Source organism: Osmerus eperlanus, chromosome 15 (assembly GCF_963692335.1).
Source record: "Osmerus eperlanus chromosome 15, fOsmEpe2.1, whole genome shotgun sequence".
Lineage (NCBI taxonomy): Eukaryota > Metazoa > Chordata > Actinopteri > Osmeriformes > Osmeridae > Osmerus > Osmerus eperlanus.
This window is the reverse complement of record NC_085032.1, coordinates 10,341,923-10,359,150: the sequence shown is the minus strand read 5'-3', so window position 1 is coordinate 10,359,150 and position 17,228 is coordinate 10,341,923. Positions and strand designations below refer to the sequence as shown.

Here is a 17,228-nt window from a genome sequence, read left to right as displayed (position 1 = left end):
TTTTTATTTTTTATATAATTTGTTGGGGTGTGTGTGGGGGGGGTCGAGTTACATTTACATTTAGTCATTTTTTTAATCATTTGACAGTTGGGTCGTTTTAGTTGACCACGGTTGCCATGTTCTGTGACTTTCATTCAGCGGGAATCTGATGCGGAGCTCAGTGACAAGCACATGGTGTTTGTCTCCAGATCATGAGGCGTGTAATTACAACTTCACACCTCTACATCTGACTGTGTGTGTGTGTGTGTAAGGCATGTGTAGACGGTGTGTGTTGTGTATGTGTCTGCCTGTGTCATGCTCTGTGCTACAGCTGGGAGACAGGATGTCTCTGTTCATCCTTGGCAGCACCACAGCAGTGCTCAAACATAATGACAGGCTCCACCACCAGGCATTAATGCCTATGATGTCATCCCCAGCCAGGTTCCTCACAGAGAGCACCCTCACGCACGCGACTGCCTAGCGATGGGGTCAAACATAATGATGATAAGGACTGTTGTCATGGGTATGGAATGCATCAAGATCAAAGGGATGCGTTTCCACAATACTCACACAATGCGCACACATACAAATACACACCCCTGTGTGTCTTGGACTTGTAGTACTGAACCCAGCAGCAGACAGTCTTCCCCCCACACCCCCCGCCCTTAGCACTCTGTCTCTCAACGCCGCACGGCTGCGGTGACAGACGCCAGTCCTCACCTCCTCAGTCCCTATGGAGACTCTGGGATGAATGTTAAGTGTGTGTGTGTGGGAAGAGAACAGCACAGTAAAGGTCTGGCATGGGGGGAGGGGGGGAGAGGGGGAGGGGGGGAGGGGGGGGAGAAAGCTTCAGCGTGAATCCTGTCAGCCACTAGGGGCAGTGTGAGCGGGATTACGTTTCAGGATTTGGTCGTGTGCATGCGGCCTGTTCACAGTCAGGTTTTGTGTGTGTAGCCTGATGAGCTCATCTCGGAGAGGCGTCCAAACCTGCCAGCTGTAATAAATACACCTACCTGTCTGGCCACCTCCTCTCCTCACACACATGCTGCAGAATCCCTCACACACACTCAAGGAGCACACACACACACTCTAGACACCAACCTTTGTGCTTTAGATGCTTAGACAATGCACACACGCGCACTGTAGATGCACACATGCTGTAGAAACACATACCGGTACACAAAACCCATGCAATGCTGGTGTATTGAGGTTTCTGTTGGGCTCAAAATTGGGTTGTCTCCAATCAAAGGGCTAAAAGAGCACATTGTCATTCTAATCATTCATTGGTTGAGAATTTCCAACTCCAGTCATCCAGTCCATCCCATGGGGTGCATTTGTGTGAGAAGTGGAGGTGTAAAAAAACAGTCACACACTGCAGTCTTCCTGACTGTGTCAAAGAGAGAGGAACTTGAGCTTGTCCATAAATCTTTGTCTTTTTTCCTCCCCAAAGCACTTCTTTTTGGCTGCCCCGGGGATGGCTAAAGCATTTAGCATAATGATACGATTACTCACCGACTCTCATGGCAACACAGCACAGCTGATTTCTCCCTCTCTCTCTCTCTGTCTCTCTGTCTCTCTGTCTCTCTGTCTCTCTGTCTCTCTGTCTCTCTCTCTCTCTCTCTCTCTCTCTCTCTCTCTCTCTCTGTGTCTCTCTCTCTCTCTGTGTCTCTCTCTCACCACTGAGAAATGAGTGGAATTTCTCATCCATCTGAGACAGTAATTTGGTCTTTCGTTTCCTTTCTCTCTTTCCTTCCCTTCCACTCTCTCTGACTACACCTCTCTGGCGTCCTACTCCTGTCACTGGGCCAAGGGAATAGTGCGCACATGGAATTTCCTCTCTGTCTCTCTCCTTCTCTCTCCCTTCCTGTCTCTTTTATCTCTCTCAACCCCCACCCATTCCCTCCTTCTGTCTCTGCGGGACAGTCCAATCTGTTAGCTTAGCCATGGGGCTAATGTCTTGACTGTAAGCTGATTAGCTGTTGCTGAGCTGGTTTTTACCCTTTTAGCCTAGTAGTAGTTAGCGGTTAGCCGTTAGCCCTGGAGCTGAAGGAGGTGTGTGGAGAGGCTGAGCTCCATCCACGCACGACTCGCTGTTTCTATTCTGCTGAGAGAGAGACGCACGCAACAACTGCTGCAGCAGGTCGTACGAGGAGCAGCTCCCTCCCTCTGCACTTCTTTCTCTCTCCTCTTCTCCCTCTCTCTCTCTCTCTCTCTCTCTCTGATGCAGCCTGACTCTCTCCCTCCCTCCCTCCTGTTTCTCTCCCCACTTCTGAGTGTAGCCTGTCCCGGGGCAACTGAATGACTGCGTGTGTGCCTGCATCACCTTGCAGTCAGCTTGCCTGCCTGTGGCGGACTACCTTATACCTTTTATCTCTTTCTCTTTCTCGCTCACTGTCTCTCCACTTTGTCCCTTACCTTTTTCTATTTCTCCATCTGTCCCGCTCTTTACCTCTCACCCCTCTTGGACTGGCAAAATGTATCGGAACCCGTGGATCTCCAACTACCTGAGCCATGTCAAGTTCTGCGGCCAAGGTAAGAGAGAGGCAGGGGAGGAGTGCCGCATCTGCGCCCTGCAGACTCGCGCTCTCTCTCTTTCTCTCGGTCCCTCTGGCTTTCTCTCCCTCATCTGCCCCCGTTTTCATCTGTCCTTGTGCTACAGCTGCAGCCTCCAAGGACACGGAGCTGAGATAAGGGGCTGCGTGCTGCAGGACGGGGTGCTATTTCTGGGCTGCGCTCGGTCTCGCTAGTACAGAGGGAGGGAGTTGGGCAGGATGCCTGTGATTTGATCATTTCTTTTCTTTTTTGTACTAGCATCTTAGTTGTGTGGCTCATTTTGTGAGAGGCGATACATACTGAAAAGGACTTCCTGTGTGTGCGTGTGTTTTGTTTGTGAGAATGTGTGTGTGATTGACTCTGAAGTTTGACTTTCTGTGTGCACTGTCTCTCGGTGGGCTCTACTGCAGGGGAATCTACACTGAATATGTGTGTGGTTCTCACTCTCACCATTGTCAGTAATGTTTCCAGAGTGTGGAGTGAGTGTTGAGGGCCTGGCTCTGAGCGCTTAGGCCGCCTGGAAAATCCACAACAGGTGTTAGTGTTATTGGTCCCCATTCCCAGTATGAGTTCCCAGCCTGTGTGTGTGTGGGGGAGGGGAGGGGAGGGGAGAGGGAGAGGGAGAGGGAGAGGGAGAGGGAGAGGGAGAGGGAGAGGGAGAGGGAGAGGGAGAGGGAGAGGGAGAGGGAGAGGGAGAGGGAGAGGGAGAGGGAGAGGGAGAGGGGAGGGGGAGACAGTAGAGCAGAACAAGGTTTTTTGATAGGTTTAGGTTATCATTCTGAGTCAAACAGGCATAGCTAACTGCCAGACCAACCCTAAAGCCTTAATGGAACCATAGATGGAGGAAGGTGCTAATGTCGAGGTTCATTCGATTGTCATTGGCATTAGTTTAAGGACATTGGATAATGGGCTTAGTGTAGTGTCGTTCTGAGCACTGTTTTTCTGGGATGTGTGTGTGTGTGTGGGGTGGGGCAGATAATCCAAAATTTGACTTGGAACATATGCTATCTGAACTAACCCCACTCTGTGGAGTGTGTGTGTGTGTGTGTGTGTGTGTGTGTGTGTTCACCAACTATGATTCCCCCAATTTAGTCCAGAATACAAGTCTCTCTCGAATATTGAATGCCATTCAACTGTCTCTACGCCTGACCTCAGGCCTGAATTAGTTTCCTCCCCCTCACCACCCAAACCAACACGCGTGTGCTACAAACCCTTTCTTCCTGCGCCAGGATGTATCCTCCTGTGTCTGCGTGGGGTCACAGGCAGCGTAGTCCAAGGCTAGAGGAGGCATCTGGGATCATTGTGCCAGAGTTTTCCCTGAGACTCCCAGCCTTGAGAAACGGTCCCGTCTGAGGATATGAGTAAATATGATGTCTGGATCACCACCTGGGGGAACAGGTTTCGGCAATGTGCCTCGACCTGTTCTGTCAACTGAAAAACTTGACTGTACCTCAGAACAGGAGTTGCGTCTTTTTCAGTCGCGGTGATGTTGTCATGTCTATTTGCAGTGTTAGCCCAATTTGAAAAATAGTATTTTTATCTCCTCATCGAGAAGGAATGGATTCGTGTAGAAGTATGTCATGTTATCACTTTCCTAATCATTTCTAGAGTGATGTTATTCTATCAGCTGGCACGCTGACCGCAATAACACAAGGCCTCTCCAGCATGAGTCATGTTTTTGCCAGTCATTCTTCCCAGCTGAAATAACAGGCGTTATGACCAAAAGAGATCCATGTGCAGGGCCTTTACTCCAAATAAGCCTTCCTTTTTGCCCTGAAATATTTTGCTTAAGTGTGGGGGGAGGTAGGTGGGGTCAGCCGGGATTGGAAACATCAATCCAAACATCCCTAATAAGTACTAACAGCTCTGAAATGTCCAAGCAGTTGGTGTTGGGTTTTGGGGCGGGGGGATGGAGAAAGTGGTGTGTCATGTGCCCCTGAGGTGAACTTGAGAAGGGGATGGTCTTTGCAACAAGTGGAACCACATGTGTCTGTTGCAGAGTTCCCTGCTCCCTCCAGGCGGGGGCCCGAGCCCAGCCACATTTTGTGGTTCTGGGTTCGTTTCCCTGCAAAGCCCTTTCGGCACGTTATTAAAGGGCTTCTTTACACCTCTGCTGGTGCAGTCATGAGGGTGTGTCAACCCTAGAGCATGGTCATCGTCTGCTTCACTGTCTCGGGTTTGTTTACCCACAAAATTGTAATAATTGAAATAACAAGTACAGACTCTGATCATTAAAAGATAATAACAGCTATTGTTTTATGTGTATGAAATCCGATCGCAATGGGAGATCTGCAACAACAAAACCCGTCCTGTAATTCATAGATTTACTGATGTTTACTTGTGGCCTATGTCACAACAGCTAAAATATGCGCTGCTGCTAACAATTTAGTTCTCTAATGAATACAATATGACATTGGATTGGTCGGCTGAAAAAGGTCCAGTCACCTAGGAGACTGAACGTACTGTCTTTTCCCTGAATCAGTGTATGACTCTGCATTCAGCTGTAGTACATTTTACATTTAGTCATTTAGCAGACGCTCTTATCCAGAGTGACTTACAGTAAGTACAGGGACATTCCCCCGAGGCAAGTAGGGTGAAGTGCCTTTCCCAAGGACACAACGTCAGTTGGCATGACCGGGAATCGAACTGGCAACCTTCGGATTACTAGCCCGATTCCCTCACCGCTCAGCCACCTGACTCCCAGGGATAGTAGAGGTGTGTGTGTGTGTGTGGGGGTGGGTGCAGGCTTACTGTGACTGGCCTCAGTGTCAGCGAGGCTGTGTGGGGGGGGTGCAGGCTGACTGTGACTGGCCTCAGTGTCAGCGATCCAGCACAGACAACCTTGGCGTGTGATCGGACTCTAAAGTGCCATCTGTCTAAACAAGAACACTTTTTTTTTTTTTATCGAGACTTTCTTTTCGTAATTGTTTTACTTTTCATTTTCTGTGGGACTTAGACCAGTCTTCCTGGTTATATTTCCTCAATGACCTCTATATGGGTTTTCACAGGCCTCTGTCCAGTTCTGGCTTCCGTGTTTGTTTGCTTGTTTCAAATTGCAAATAAATGTGGGCCATTCAAAACGTCCGGTCTCCTTCGGTTTCAGTTATCTGGATGAACTTTATGGTCCTGGTTATGGTACAAAATATTGTTCGCTCCTCTCTCTCTCTCCCTCACTCACTGTCACTCACTCTGTCTTTCTTTTATTTATTTATTTCTGTCTCTCCTTCCTATTCCAGGACTCGGGGGTGAGACACCCATTAAACTCGGCAAGTCCAGACTGTTACAGAACAGAGCACTAAGGTAGAGTTGGATCAAAGATTTACAAGATGCTTTAGACGTTACACGAGCCAAAGATTTGTGTAATATTTTTTTTTCCAGTTGTGTGATACTGTTCCTACCTTAATATTAGAGGGACTGAACAATCTTCATATTTGTACCGGCATGTGTCCCCACCCTCACAGCTTCCAGAAAGAGTTGTCGTTTGACGAAAAAGACGACCCTGCCAAGAACACCAAAGATATAGATGTCAGTGTCTTGGCAAATCTTCCCAAAGGTGAGTCAGGTTTGTCAGTCTGTGTCGCATTTTGATGTGCACACAGGCACATGACTCTGTTGACGTTTCCAGGACCTGTGAAGGAGAGGAAGGGGGGGCAGGATGGGTGGTGAGGGATGGTCTATTGTTGTCTTGGACAGTTACATTTTTCTGAACACTACTTTTGTCCTGGGAAGTAGATGGGAAGCTTGTAAGGCACTGGTGATGCAAGCTTAGGTTTTACTGTTGTGTGTGAGTGTGTGTGTGTGTGCGTGTGTCTTGAACCGTGGGGGGCACCACCTGTTTGAAGGTCAGTGACATGTCAGCCTAAGTGAAATCCATCAACCCACAAAAAGTAGATCCTATAGGGATCACTGCTCTCATGTGTCATGAATGGATCAGACTGAGGAAACTCAAAATACCCTGTTATTAGAAGTCTCAGTGTTGTTCAGCCAAATTCCCTTCTCTGCATAGCAACAGGTTCTGACCTGACCCTCCCTACTCCCCCTGCGGTGCCTGGCCTCCCTTCAACCCCACTGATGGACTCTTTAAGGGACACATTTGTTTCAATCTAATCAGTCCACCCGACCATACCCCCGTCTTTAGCAGCTTGTTAATGCAGTTTCTGTTCCTCCCAGTTTGCACTCCAGAGTTCTGTGTTTGCACTTCTCTGTGGATTCTGACAGCCAGTTGGCTCTGACACCACAACGCTGACCGTTCTCATTTAGATTGGTCCGCACTGGAAACACTTTAATGGTTGACCGCTAAACCATAGACAGATAATATCATCCTGTATTTTCAGTGAAGGCCCCTCTGGGCCATTCATTATGTAGAAGGTGCCGAGTTTGTAGCTCGCTTGCTAAACGTCTCCGCTATGTGCCACTGTGTTGTGAAGGACAGACAGCCCCATCCCAGCCTCACCAAGAGGTATCTCCAGTAGCCATGACAAACCAGGCAACAGTCACCACATCACACGGACGGAGACAAATACATCCCATGTTGTGTTTCCCTACGTCCTTCTGAATGTGCCGGTCCATTAATCTCTCTCTCTCTCTCTCTCTCTCTCTCTCTCTCTCTCTCTCTCTCTCTCTCTCTCTCTCTCTCTCTCTGTCTCTCTGTCTCTCTGTCTCTCTCTCTCTCCTCCCTCACCAGTTTCAGAATTGAGGAAGCGCTTTGAAGGTATCAGCACAAGCTCAAGTGACTGGGAAATGAACAGGTGCGTGCGTCGGCTAATAAGAAACGGGCCAAACAGTTTGATGATAAAAAATGGGGATCCAAGGGGTTGACGCTGGCGTGTTGTAGGAAGGAGCGTATCGCTCGGCGTCTGGAGGGGATCGAGGGGGAGGTTCAGCCCGCCCTGCTGCCCAGCTGCGGGGGCCTGCTGACCCACCGCCTGCTGGAGGAAGACACCCCTCGCTACACACGCGCCTCCGACCTCTGTGAGCCCCGCGCTGGTGAGCCCCCCAATACACACACCTTTAAACACATACATGCAAACCTGCGTAAAGAGGACATACACAAACAGGCTGGTTTAACACCGGAACTGGATCTGCAACAAGCAGATGATGGCAAGTTATTATCATTTTCATTGGAAATAATCAAACTGTATTTCTCCCCCCCCCCTCCACGCACCCCTAGTCACCGTCCAGCGGTACAGCCGTGAGGATGACCCGGACGGCATGGAGCTCCCTCCGTCTGACCACCAGCCCAGGACGCGCCACCGCCCCGACCCGCAGCCTGCGGTCAGCACGGAGCCCGCCTACAGCTCCACCGACAGCGCCCTGGAGGCGGAGTCCAAGGCGGAGCGCATCGCCCGCTACAAGGCGGAGCGCCGCCGCCAGCTGGCTGAACGCTACGGTATCTCCCTGGACACGGAGCCCGCCGAGCCCAAGGATAACTCCTCCTCCGGCACGCGCCAGGCCAACGCTCGTGGGAACAAGGCCTCCGACGTCCCCGAGAGACACGCGCGCGGAGAGGCCGAGGACGGCCCCAAAGCGGCCCGCACCGACCCCGAGCCGGGGCGCCCCCGCCTGAACTCCCTCTCCGAGAGGGAGAGGGCCATGAACCTGGAGAACCAGCGCAGGGCTCAGGAGAGGAGCGCAGAGCCCTCCTCCTGCTCCTACATGGATGTGACCTCCACGTCCTCGTCTTCCTCCGTCGCCCGGCCGCCCCCCAGGGACCAGGCCGTGGCGGGGATGCCGCCCAGCTCGCCAAAGACGGGCCGGCGGCCGTCCCTCCCCTCGCCCAGGCAGGGCACGTCGCCCGGGGATCTGTTCATCGAACAGCAGGCCCACAACATCCTCAGCAGACACGGGTAAGCAGACACAGGGTATACACACACACACAATCTCTTTCTTTGTCTCTCCCCTTCTCCCTCCCTCTCTCCCCTCATCGCAAAGTTATCCTTTTGGCAGCAGTTCTATTGTTTCCCACTGGAAGCCCGAGCTGAGGGCGTCATTCCAGGAGTGTGACCAAGTCACACAGCTGGACGTATCTGGGGCTTACACTGGGACAGATGTCCGTGTCAGTCGCTTTCCACGCTACATGTGTTAATGCGGCCTACAGTAGGATAGGACTTGTAGCAATGTGTTTGAGGAAATGTTTACAAAAAAAAAAAAGTTTGGAGCTCTTTTATGCAGAGCGTTTTGTTGGGAGACTCTTACCAGGCGAGTGAAATGTGAAATGTTGCTGTTTGGGTATTGACCTTGAGTTCACTCTGCACCACAGAGAAAAAAGCACGGTCCAATCCCTCTAGTCCTGGTTCAACAGCTCCAGTCTTGGCTAGCCTACTGCGCTAGCCTGCTAAAATGTTGACTCACACAGGGGCAAAAGTTGAGGACACATGCTCTTGCTGCATGTCCCACCATGCAGCCCTCTTTCTGTCTCTCTCTCTCTCCCTTTCTTTCTTTTTTTCCTCTCTCTCTCGGGTTTCAAAACTTGGCATTGGGAACGTGTTGTGTTAAAGCGCGCTCTGTGTGACTCCAGGGTCAGAACTATCACTACACACACACACCCACACACACACACAGTGCTAGGGTACAACTGGGCATGATCAGGTCAAAACAGCAGGCAAGGCTGTGTCTGTAGATAATCCTCTTTCTCTCACTTTTTTTCGTCATTCTCTCTCACACCCATTATTTTCCCTCATTCTTTGCACACCCACACCTATCGTTTTTCACTCTCTCCCTCTTATGCTCAGTTTTTCTCTGGCCTTTTCTATTGTAATGCCCCTCCTCTATCTCACCTGCACAGCCTTCAACCCATTTTGCTCTCTCACTCCCCTTTTCATTTCTCTCCACTGCAGAGAGAGAGAGAGTGAGTGATAGAGAGAGAGAGACCTTTATACTGCTACTTCCCTTTGTGTGAGGATCTCAGGCCTGAAGGAAATCCTAATAGGACCTCCCTGGGTCGTTGGCCTTTGTTCAAGCCAATAGAGGCACGATGACTCACCTGTTGCTACCATCTGCTAACGGGAGATGGTCCTCCTCTGGATGTGTGCTTGGAGAGATAAAGCTCTCTGCAGCACAACAGCACACAACTCCATCTTGGTTTCATCTCAGAACTGTGTGTTGCACAAGAGTAGGCTACTGTCGGTACAGCACATGCTCAATACCCTCCCATGTTTCATCTGCATTTTAGGCTACTACAGGGGGGGTTTATTTTGTACATTTTTGTGCCTTTCCATATTCCTGGCGACTCCATAATTTCTATGGTTATAGTATAGCCGTTGAAGTAGGCCTGTTTCAACAAGCACATATGATACTCCTGGTCATGCTGAACGTAAAGTCAGTGGTGTGTGCCTGTGTTTGTGTGTGTGTGTGAGCTACAAGTGAGGGTGCCGTGAGCTGGCCCACTCACCACTCTTCTCCCCCACGTTTCCTCCCCCACTCCCGTGCAGCCCGGAGGTCAAACCAACTACCGATTGGTTCCTCCAGACCGACTCTGAGGGCGACACCCACTCCCTTATCAACTGGCCCTCCAGGTACCCCCCTCCCAAGGCCCGCTTCCCCTCAAACCCAATACGCGTAACATCTTCCCCTCATGCCACAGTAACTCACCTCCCAAACCTCCCCTCCTCATTCCTGAGTGATGGTGTGTCCCATTTCAGTTGTGTGTAAACCCACAAGGAAAGCATTAATGATGCTTTTTAATCTCCATTTTTACTAATAATATATTTTTAGTCCATTTAAACATCCTTTTTTTTATGCAAACTTGTCCAGGAGAAGCTTAAACAGCTCTTATGGCCCACAGTTGCCTGTTACTATGATGTCTAGACCCATACCCTCCACGTTACAAATTCAATGTTGTCCCATGGCTTTTTATCTCAATTACTATGCTATAATGCTTGGCATTTCCTCTGCAGCACACTTTATCTATCTCCAGCCCTCGTCCGATTCCCTCGCTTCATCTCTTTCTCTCCCTCGTCTCCCCTGCTGACTTGGAGGAGTGGACAGGGGGCCGTGGGAGAAAAGTTTTCAGTCCAGGCTGTTTCCCCTTTTTCTCCCTCTATATCTCTTTCTCTTGCACTCATCGCTCTCTCACTCTCAGCGATGACTCTGCAGATAGTAGCCTCCCTTAGGGCCTCCACAAACACAGAGAAACATGAATTTAAGAGAATGAATTATGCTTGACATGCACTTTTTTTCCACTGAGGTACTGTCGACAGCTTCTCCTAATCAAATTCTACTCAGTTGGACTGTTGAGAGAAGCTGGGAGAAGTTCTGGTCAACATCATGGTGGTCTAAAGCAGCCTAGCTTGTAGGATGTCCTTCTCACTCACATCCTTCTTATCAGTTGAGCTAATGCTGGCGTTGCTAACACTTAGTAGCTTGAAGGCTACCATGTTGTTGGTTCTCCACTGCCATCGATCATGCCACCTGACTTCATGCAGACATGTTCCCCTGTGTGTTTGTTTGCGTAACACTTTCTGCCCTTGTTATTAATAGAGACGGCTGAATCATGAAAACCATTTATTTTCTCACAGGTTTTGTGTGATGACACATGAGCAAGGGGGGGTCTCTCTCTCTCCCTTTCTTACACTTGCTTTTTGTCTCTCGCTCTCTCTTTCGGCTTTTCCTTCTCTCTTTCTCCGCCTTTCTGCTAACCCTTCTCTCTTTCCTTAAAGAATCCGAGTTAGGGAACGTCTTGTCAGGGAGGAAGGCCAAAAGAGGAGCCCAGAACGGGGGATTGTACCCGAGGCCCCCGTCTACCGGAGACTCCCCCACCCACAGACTTCCACACGACCCACAGCGCCCCAGGCCCAGGCCATCCGGCGTGGGCATGGCGAGGGGCCGGAGGGGGGTAGCTACCTGTCCATGGCCACAGGCCCCAGGGCCTTGCAGGAGCAGCAGTCCAGGGAAGGAGAGGAGGCGGAGGGGGACACCGAGAAGGCCGACCAGGGCGAAGAAGAGGGGAAGGCGGAGGAGCTCCTGAAGAGCAGGAAAGCCGTCCTGCCCTCTGAGATCCGCCGCAGGGAGAGGAGCACCGACGACCCTCGGCGTGGCAGGGCGGAGGACGAGGCAGCCAGGCCCAGGGGCCGCAGCCTGGGAACGGGGATGGAAGCCGCGGGGCCCAGAGGGAGATCCAGAGCTCGGCGGGGAGTGGAGGAAGACTCGGAGCCGCCCAGACCCACGGAGCATGTCTCGCGCCTGCAGGCGGTGGAGGTCAGAGCCAGGGAGGGCCCTCAGAGGGTGGACCACCACAAAGCCATCTACATCCACAAAAGCCCCGCCCCCACCCACATCCACCCCAGAGGGAGCTCAGCTTCCTCAGACCTCCCCAGCAAAGCCCTCAGTCGCTCCATGTCGGACATCTCCGTCCCCCGGGGGTCCTCCCAGAGGCAGCCGGTCCCACCTGGGGCCAGAGAGGAGGGGCTGGTTGACAGGGACGCCCCCCAGGATGCCAGGATCTCCGTGGCCCAGCTACGCCACTCCTACCTGGAGAGCGCCACCTCCAGCGCTGCCCCCGCCACCGTGTCCACCTGCAAGCCAGACCTGTAGGTGGTACAGTACGCTGCCGTGCATTTTCTCCAAACCGGCACTGTCCGCTGTTGCCCTCCAGCTGGCATCGCTGGTAGTCCCATTAACACCGGTGCTCTGCCCTAACGTCGCCCTTACGCCATGATACCTAACCATTATCATTGGGAATGTTCTCATGCATGGTTTCTAACGCGTAGAAACACTCACCTGTTAACCTGGCTCACTCTGCCGCGCTGTGTCAGATACTGTTCGTTTGCTTGGCTGTTGGGGCTCTGTATGTTTGCTTGTCTGTGTCCATGAGTATCCAAACCCTCCTGTCCACGGAGAAGTTTTTCTCTAACCAGCAGCTTACAGTTCATAGGATCATATATTTGCCTGTCGCCTCTTCTCAAATCCAGAGGTTGGTTTGCCACGGACTAACCCAAAGGAATCAAAAGCATGTGTCATACAGTTCCACCTTTCGCTCCTCCGCCTTTCTCACCTTGCCATTTTCCTCTTCTCTCTCCCCTGTCCCTCTTCCCCCACCTCTCCTCGGGGTGCCTCTGTGTCCCCCCCGCCCCCCTGCGGTGGGGCTGCAGAGAGGTGGAGAGAGAGTGGGTGGGCTGTGAGGCCCCCTGGAGGGGCGAGAGGGACCGGGGTCGCAGGCCTCGTCAGTACATCCACCCTGGGGACAATAGAAAGACCTCAGACAGGTTTAGGAGCCAGCCCATCACCTACGCTGAGTGCCAGGAAACCCATAGGTACTGGCATGAATCCCACACCGGGGTGTCTGTAAGAATGTGATCACATACACAGGTTCTCATATTCACACAGCCGGTGAAAAATGTCACAAGGTCACAGTTCGGGGGAAAAACGTTGTGTGGATCCATACAAAGTTGGCCTCTGTCCAGTCCTGTGAGCGGAAGCCATGTGCCTTGGACAGAGGAGGCACAACAATATTAAAGCCTGATTGAGACATACACGCACACACATACGTACTCCCACCATGTGACCAGATTTGCAGGAGAAGAATGGCCTATTGTTGATGGGGTCCAGCGCCCGGACAACTGGCCCTGCACACTCCTCTAGCCTAATTCTTCAGATTAGGAACCTACTCCACACTTTTGACTCTCCCTTTAGTGCACAAGCCTTCATGTTTCAGCTTCACGGCAAGCTCTCTCTCTCTCTTTCTCTCTCTCTCTCCATCAGTTTTGTGGATCTAGCTAACCATCTCACCATCAGTTCTACTTCATAGATTTTCTCAACATGCTAATGGAGTTGATATGCAAGTTGTGAAAGTGTTAGTCAGTGTTGATGATTTCTTTTTCTCTCCACTTTTGCTCCTCGTCCTGAAGGTCTTGCGTGAGTTCTGAGCTGAACAGTACAGAAGGTACGTTTATTTGAATCATTTATTGTTTTACGTGCACTCCAATGACAGTGAAAGCGAAGGATTAGCAAACTTGGAAAAGCCACAACCGGACAATGAATCCTTAGCATGGCAAAGGAACAGATTTATAAACAATGTTGTAAAAATCCAAATAAAAACTTTGGAGGAAAAAACATTGCGTCACAACAACAGACATGACCGAATCCTAAGAATGATGCAAGACTCCTTGTTTAAAGGTTTTAAAGAGAGAGAGCAGCATTTGATGTGCTGGTTTTTACGGCATCATTATTGGTGCTCACAGTAGCATTACAGAGCAGTTCTCCTCAGTGAGCTTTGTTCCATCTGGTTTCTATGAACAGACACTGGAGGGAGGGAGGGAGGGAGGGAGGTGGGTGGAGAGAAGGATTATAAGAGGGAGACGTGAGTGGGAGTGAGATGACAGGGGAGAGGAGCTTTATTCAAAGGGAATGGTTGTGTCAAGGTCATGTGATTATATTGCTCCAGGTCCTGTCGCCATCTCCTTCCCCTGGGACATTATCCAGGAATACGCTGTCAAGCTTCCTGGTTTCTAGAACTCAGAATGAGGGTTATTTTAACGATAAATAGTGCAGTTAAAATCTTCTAACAGCCTTGTTAGTACTTATGTAGTGGCATAAGTTACCTGTTTTACAATTTCAAGTGGCAAGCTTTTTTTTTAATTTTTTTTAATCTTGTGCCAGAATCTCCTTGTTCGCAACTTGACTACAGCACTGTGTTGCGGAGGGAAAATATCTCTTCTGAAATCAATCTGTCTCTCGCTCTCTCTCTCTCTCTCTCTCTCTCTCTCTCTCTCTCTCTCTCTCTCTCTCTCTCTCTCTCTCTCTCTCTCTCTCGCCCTCTCTCTCTCTCGCCCTCTCTCTCTCTCGCCCTCTCTCTCTCTCGCCTTCTCTCTCTCGCCCTCTCTCTCTCTCTCTCGCCTTCTCTCTCTCGCCCTCTCTCTCTCGCCCTCTCTCTCTCTCTCTCTCTCTCTCGCCTTCTCTCTACAGATGAAGAGAAGCTAGATGAGCGATCCAAACTGAGTGTGGCAGCCAAGCGCTCTCTCTTCAGGGTACGTACGATACCTCCCTGTGTTTTCCATAACCTTTTACCTCCCGTCCAACCACACCTGGGTTAAAGTGTTTGCCCCCCCCCCCCCCAACCCCCCCACCACCATGCAGGAGTTGGAGAAGAGCATCGATGGCGGCGCCCCGAAGCTCCGGTCGCGGAACGCGGCGGTGGACAGGCGTCTGAGGAGAGGCCAGGATCGCTCCCGCACCCAGCCCGTCACAACCGAGGAGGTGGTCATCGCTGCCACGTGAGTGCTCCCAACACACGCGCGCGCGCGCGCACACACACACACACAGTATTTCATTTGCTCAATTTCACTTGGCTCGCTCCTTTTTTGTATCGATTGAATGCTTTCATGATAGCCACAGTGAACCTCACGCTGTCACATGGTTTCATTTGCCTCTCGAGGGCACTTTTTAATATCTCTCCATTGTTCTCGTCACTCTTTATTTCTCTCTCTCTCCCTCTCCCACCTGTCTGTGTGTGACTGTCCTTTGACGGGGTTGTTAGTGTGCCAACCCCCTCCCCCCATGAGGTGACTGTACACAGTGCTGTAGCTCGGGTCCCCGGCCCCTCCCTAGTAGGCTCCACCCTGGCACCCAACAGGTACACGGCACGCTCGTGTGCATGGGTAAAGTGTGCGGGGGGGGGGGGGGGGGTCGTAGATGCCACCACCCTCCTCCTCCAGTAACTAACACATTCACTCGGAATGCTTGATGGAGTAGTTGGTACAAATCCCCTAATGATTAATCAAATGTTGAAAAGCAGCATCGTACAAACGTTGACAGTTTGGTGGGTTTTCTGTGATATTAACACGTTTGAAATCCTAACTCCGTCTATTGGACCCTCACGAGGCTGTGGGCTTTGGATGTTTGGCGCCATCTCGTGTGTGTCAGAGGAAATGTCGAGATCTTTTTGATTCTCCGGCACATTCCTCCTCCCTCTGAATGTTTTCATCCCTCACTTTTTGGATGTCTGTTTGGGCATAGATCACTCCGCATGCTGTGTTCCTACCATTTCAGAATCCGTTTGTTTTTTATTTGGTCATCTATCCGATGTAAGTGGGGTATGTGATGTGTTCTACTTGTGCACATGCATACCTACACACACTAACACACACACTGTCTCTCTGTTGCAGCAGATCCTATGTTGACGAGCTCTTGTCCTCCATCCCCATCTCTCTCACTCTTTATCTCTCTCTATATATCTCTCTATATATCTCTGTCTGTCTGTGGGGGTGTCATTCCTCCTCCCAGCCTGCAGGCGTCATCGCAGCAGAGCGCGGCGGCCCGGGCAGCCCGTCAATCCCAGGATGCCTTGCAGCAGCAGCAGCAAAGTCAGCAGCGTTCCCAGGAGGCCAGTCCAGAGGAGGAGCCTGACCTCTCCACCCTGAGTCTTGCCCAGAAGATGGCCCTGTTCAACCGCCTGGCACAGCCCGCCACACGGGTCACCCGCGCCCGGCCCGACACACGCCAGCGTCGCTCCAACGCCCGCTACCAGACGCAGCCAATCACCTTAGGAGACATGGAGCAGGTAGGGCTGAACCAGATGTCTGTCTGGGTGGCTAGGCTAATGCTTATTATCGGGACAAAGGCTCCTTTGTCATTGAATGGGGCAACAAATAATGTGATGAAGTTGTGAGTTGTTTGGTCTTTGAGTAGATTATGTCGTGTTTTTGTCCAGGCGATTTACGTTTTGTCAAATGTCTTAGAGATGTTGAAGAGTTCCACTCATTGTTTACAAGATTTCATTATGCATCATGACGTTGTTTTGATACCCACACAGCTTTGGCAGCATTACACAGTCTTAACTCATCTTTTAGTTGGGGGGGGGGGGGGGGGTTGAGTCACAGCCTGCTACGAAGACGCAGACACACAGACTGTCACCACGTAATGTGAGTGTGTGCACGTTTGTGGTCCAGGAGTCATCCTCCACAGAGCCCTCTGAGAAGGAGCTGAGTGACAGCCCGGTAGAAGCCTTCCTACAGGCCCCGCTCACGCAAGTAAGGCAGCCATGACGGCTCCACAGTTTCCCCTTCGCCTACTCGCCGGACCATGGAGGCTGATGCAACTGTGGCTATGCGCTTGTCAGCTTTTGAGCCCATGATATCTTAAATAGGCTCCATATGAATGTCCGGTCTGTTGTACTGTGCATGGCCAAGCTGACTTGCAGTCTGATTCACGCCAAGCTCATCCTCATTCGCAGCGTCAATGAGGTGACTGTGCGGACGGGCGCACGGAGCGGCAGGCGGCGGCGTTTCAGCCGTGCTTGGGCATGAAAGGCCGCTCTGTGTCGGAGGAGAGGAGGACAGCGAAAAGGAGAATCATGACCTCGTCTGAAGGCCCAGTGTTTTCGAGGTTATCCGACGGCCGTTTATCGACGCTCTCGTTTTTCTTGAAGCGATCAAGACCAGCCTAGTTTAAAGCGTCATCCTTTGTTAGAACTCGAGAAAGCACGGCTGTTTGGAGTGACGTCATGGATGTGGAGGGCTCCTCTGAGTGATCGGAGCATGAGTCGGCTTTAATGTGACGCGTGGGTGAACTTGGCCCGGGTTCTGCCGAGTCAGTTGGCTTCAGCTGGTTGCATTGTGGTTTGTGGTTGGATGATGGGGGTGTGGGCGTGAGGGGAAGGGTGCATCGAGTGTTGGGAGGGGCGGGGGGGGGGGAGGAGGAGTGCATGACAGCCAGGAAGTGCGTTGAGTCAGGTTGCGATGAGTCAGCATGATTGAATTGTA

General features: G+C 51.3%; 1 protein-coding gene across 1 annotated transcript in view; it reads left to right on the top strand.

The window, feature by feature from the left end:
- Positions 1–1,828: 1,828 nt before the first annotated feature.
- The window catches only part of svila (supervillin a), a 33,885-nt gene continuing 18,485 nt past the window's right edge, over positions 1,829–17,228 (top strand). Inside the window, exons 1-15 of the mRNA XM_062480352.1 lie at positions 1,829–2,511; positions 5,769–5,832; positions 5,994–6,085; positions 7,217–7,280; positions 7,367–7,518; positions 7,703–8,378; positions 9,963–10,046; positions 11,190–12,059; positions 12,621–12,782; positions 13,377–13,411; positions 14,434–14,495; positions 14,605–14,741; positions 15,005–15,100; positions 15,751–16,027; positions 16,416–16,496. Coding sequence (XP_062336336.1) covers positions 2,454–2,511; positions 5,769–5,832; positions 5,994–6,085; positions 7,217–7,280; positions 7,367–7,518; positions 7,703–8,378; positions 9,963–10,046; positions 11,190–12,059; positions 12,621–12,782; positions 13,377–13,411; positions 14,434–14,495; positions 14,605–14,741; positions 15,005–15,100; positions 15,751–16,027; positions 16,416–16,496 — 2,910 coding nt within the window. The 5' untranslated portion in view covers positions 1,829–2,453. The remainder of the gene's footprint in view (positions 2,512–5,768; positions 5,833–5,993; positions 6,086–7,216; positions 7,281–7,366; positions 7,519–7,702; positions 8,379–9,962; positions 10,047–11,189; positions 12,060–12,620; positions 12,783–13,376; positions 13,412–14,433; positions 14,496–14,604; positions 14,742–15,004; positions 15,101–15,750; positions 16,028–16,415; positions 16,497–17,228) is intronic.